Source organism: Macadamia integrifolia, chromosome 5 (genome assembly GCF_013358625.1).
Source record: "Macadamia integrifolia cultivar HAES 741 chromosome 5, SCU_Mint_v3, whole genome shotgun sequence".
Lineage (NCBI taxonomy): Eukaryota > Viridiplantae > Streptophyta > Magnoliopsida > Proteales > Proteaceae > Macadamia > Macadamia integrifolia.
The window spans coordinates 46,562,348-46,564,883 of NC_056561.1; the positions used below are offsets into that span (position 1 = coordinate 46,562,348).

A 2,536-nucleotide genomic window follows, 5' to 3' on the forward strand; every position below is an offset into this window, starting at 1 on the left:
AGTTTCAGAGGAAAACAAACAAATTAATAAAAATTTAAGTAGTTCCTTCTTCTGATCTTCTCCATCAAGACTAATTAATTTGCATTCACATTGATTCTCCTTTGCTTCTCTTTTTTTCATTTAAAACTTAAATTAATTGTTAATTTATTGGGTCCTCTTCCATCTTTGATTGGCTCTTGTTGTCTATAAATTTCCCAACCATTCGGCTCCTCTCTATCTCTTTATCTCTCACATACATACATACATACAGGGTTTTTCTTTCCTTCTTCTGCGAGGTTTCAAACCTCGCAGAACAGGAAGAAAGCCCGACCCCTGTGAAGATTCAAAATTTCAAATCCTGCTTCGGGGCAATCAATGCAAAGCAATTATTGGAGTTATAAAGATTAAGAGAAAGAGAAAGAAAGAGAGAGAGAGAGAGCGAAGAATGTGCATTAATTCTGCGACGGAGCCTGTGATAGGTAAGAGGCTATGGAATATCTTGAGGATAGCGTTTTTCATGATGAGGAAGGGCCTCATCTCCAAAAGGAAGCTGCTGATGGACATGAACCTGATGATGAAGAGGGGTAAGCTACTTAGGAAATCCCTGTCCAATCTCATTTTCCATCATCATTATCACTCTCCCTATCATAATTCACGCCGCCGGTCACCGCCATCACCGCGTGGTTTCGATGGATTTCGGTTTCGACTACATGACTACGAGTTCTCGTGCAGTAACAGCCCAAACCCTGTTTTTTTCCACGTGGGAAAGCGGAAACACCATTACTACTTGAACTTCCCCTGCATCAAAAACCCTCCTACAGATCAAGATGAGGAATCCGATGCTTCCCACAGCAGGGAAGACATGGAGGTCCTTGCTGTGCTACCCAACAACAACAACCACAAGAAGCTTCCTCATGACACATGCTCTCCCGAGCCCGGCTGCCCCCACAGCTACAATTTCCGATTGAATGCACCCACCCCTGACCTGGCCCCCGGGGATCCTGTGTTGCTGAGCCCACTCCTCCTCTCCCCGTTCTCCATTAGGATCTCCAACTATTCGTCCGAAGAAGAGAACGATGCAGGCAGAGAAGGTAATAGCCGAGTGGACGATGAGGCGGAGGAATTCATCAGAAGGTTCTATGAGCAGTTAAGGATGCAAAGTCGTACTCAACTGTTGCAGTACGAGGAGGAGATGCAATACCAGGAGATGCTTGCGAGAGGAAGTCGTTGAGTTAATTAATTAAGATGCATCATCATTGTTTAAAATATACTGCTTCATCATGCATATATATATATCTCTTCTCACTCCTTGTAATTACCACCATCTTCACCTTCATCGCCGCCCGCGGTTCTGTCATCACCATTGCCACCGTCGTCATCATCATCATCATCATCATCGTCATCATTGTGTTGTTATCTTAATTACTACAATTAAGTCTGTCCCATCTTATTTTATAGAGAGAAGGAACATGGCCAATTGTAGTAGTATTGGGGTTAAATTTGTTTTGTATCATCTTATTTATATATATGTGTGTGTGTGTGTCTTAGAGGTATCATCCATCGATTATTATGATGAGTTGTTAAATTAGGGAGAAGATATGAAATGCATGTAGAAGTAATAGTAGTAGTAGTAGTAGTAGGACTGCCGCTTATTAAATAAGTGATGGAGGAGGAAGGAGGTGGGAGCCTATTAAGTGCTTAATTAATAGTACTTTCTTTTGGAGTAGATGTGTCTGTTTTGTTGGTAAGTGAATTGCTTCTTCCTTTATTTTCAGATTCCGATTTCCATTGTATATATTGTATGGTGGTGGGTGAGAATGTGAGATGACAGATGAGGAGTCTCCCTTGAAGAAGAACTATTTCGCCCTTTACGTGCCAAATACCAATTGATACTTTCCACACCTTTTTCCTTTCTAAAATTGTTGACTCTACTTTTGCTTTCTTTGACTACTAACAATGGTTCAAAGCTTTTTGTTACGCTCTACCAATTGGACTATATATATTATTATTATTATTTTTTTTGGTAAAACCCGATTGGACTATATGAGAGCCTCTTGGGTTGGGGTCACTCCTTCATCTCTCTCTCTCTCTCTCTCTCGATGATCATCAGCCTCATTTCATGGTGGATCCCTTGCAGTTTTTTTTTTTTTTCGAAATTAAGGCTGTGTTTGGTAGCCAGGAGAAGAAAAGAAAAGAAAAGAAAATTGTACAAGATTCTGTACGATTTTCTCTTCCTTAAACTTCTCTTTATGTTTGGAACACTTGTAGATGAATAGAAGATTCTCATTTAAAATTTTAAAATCGCCTCGGGAATCTCGTTATTTTCTATTGGCGTCCAAAAAATTATCTCGACTTTTAGACGAGATAACTTGGTTCACGGCGAGAAAACTTACTTTTTTATTCTTCCTCACAACAAATTAGCGTATTCTTCCGGCAAGCACCATATCACTGTGGCAACAATGCACCTCCAGCAAGCAAATGATCGGAGCATGAGAGAGTCTCAAAGGAGGGGAAAAAATAGATTCTAGGGTTGCATATGAGTATATGAGCTTATCTG

The 2,536-nt window shown here is 40.4% G+C and overlaps 1 protein-coding gene across 1 annotated transcript; it reads left to right on the forward strand.

Annotated features, from left to right (window-relative positions):
* Positions 1-424: 424 nt before the first annotated feature.
* LOC122078126 lies at positions 425-1,210 on the forward strand. Its single transcript, XM_042643988.1, has one exon. The coding sequence runs from the start codon at positions 425-427 to the stop codon at positions 1,208-1,210; it is 786 nt and encodes a 261-aa protein (XP_042499922.1).
* The last annotated feature ends 1,326 nt before the right edge of the window (positions 1,211-2,536 follow it).

Bases quoted from the DNA above. Each gene is read 5' to 3' on its own strand.
- LOC122078126 (XM_042643988.1), top strand. From the start codon at position 425: ATGTGCATTAATTCTGCGACGGAGCCTGTGATAGGTAAGAGGCTATGG.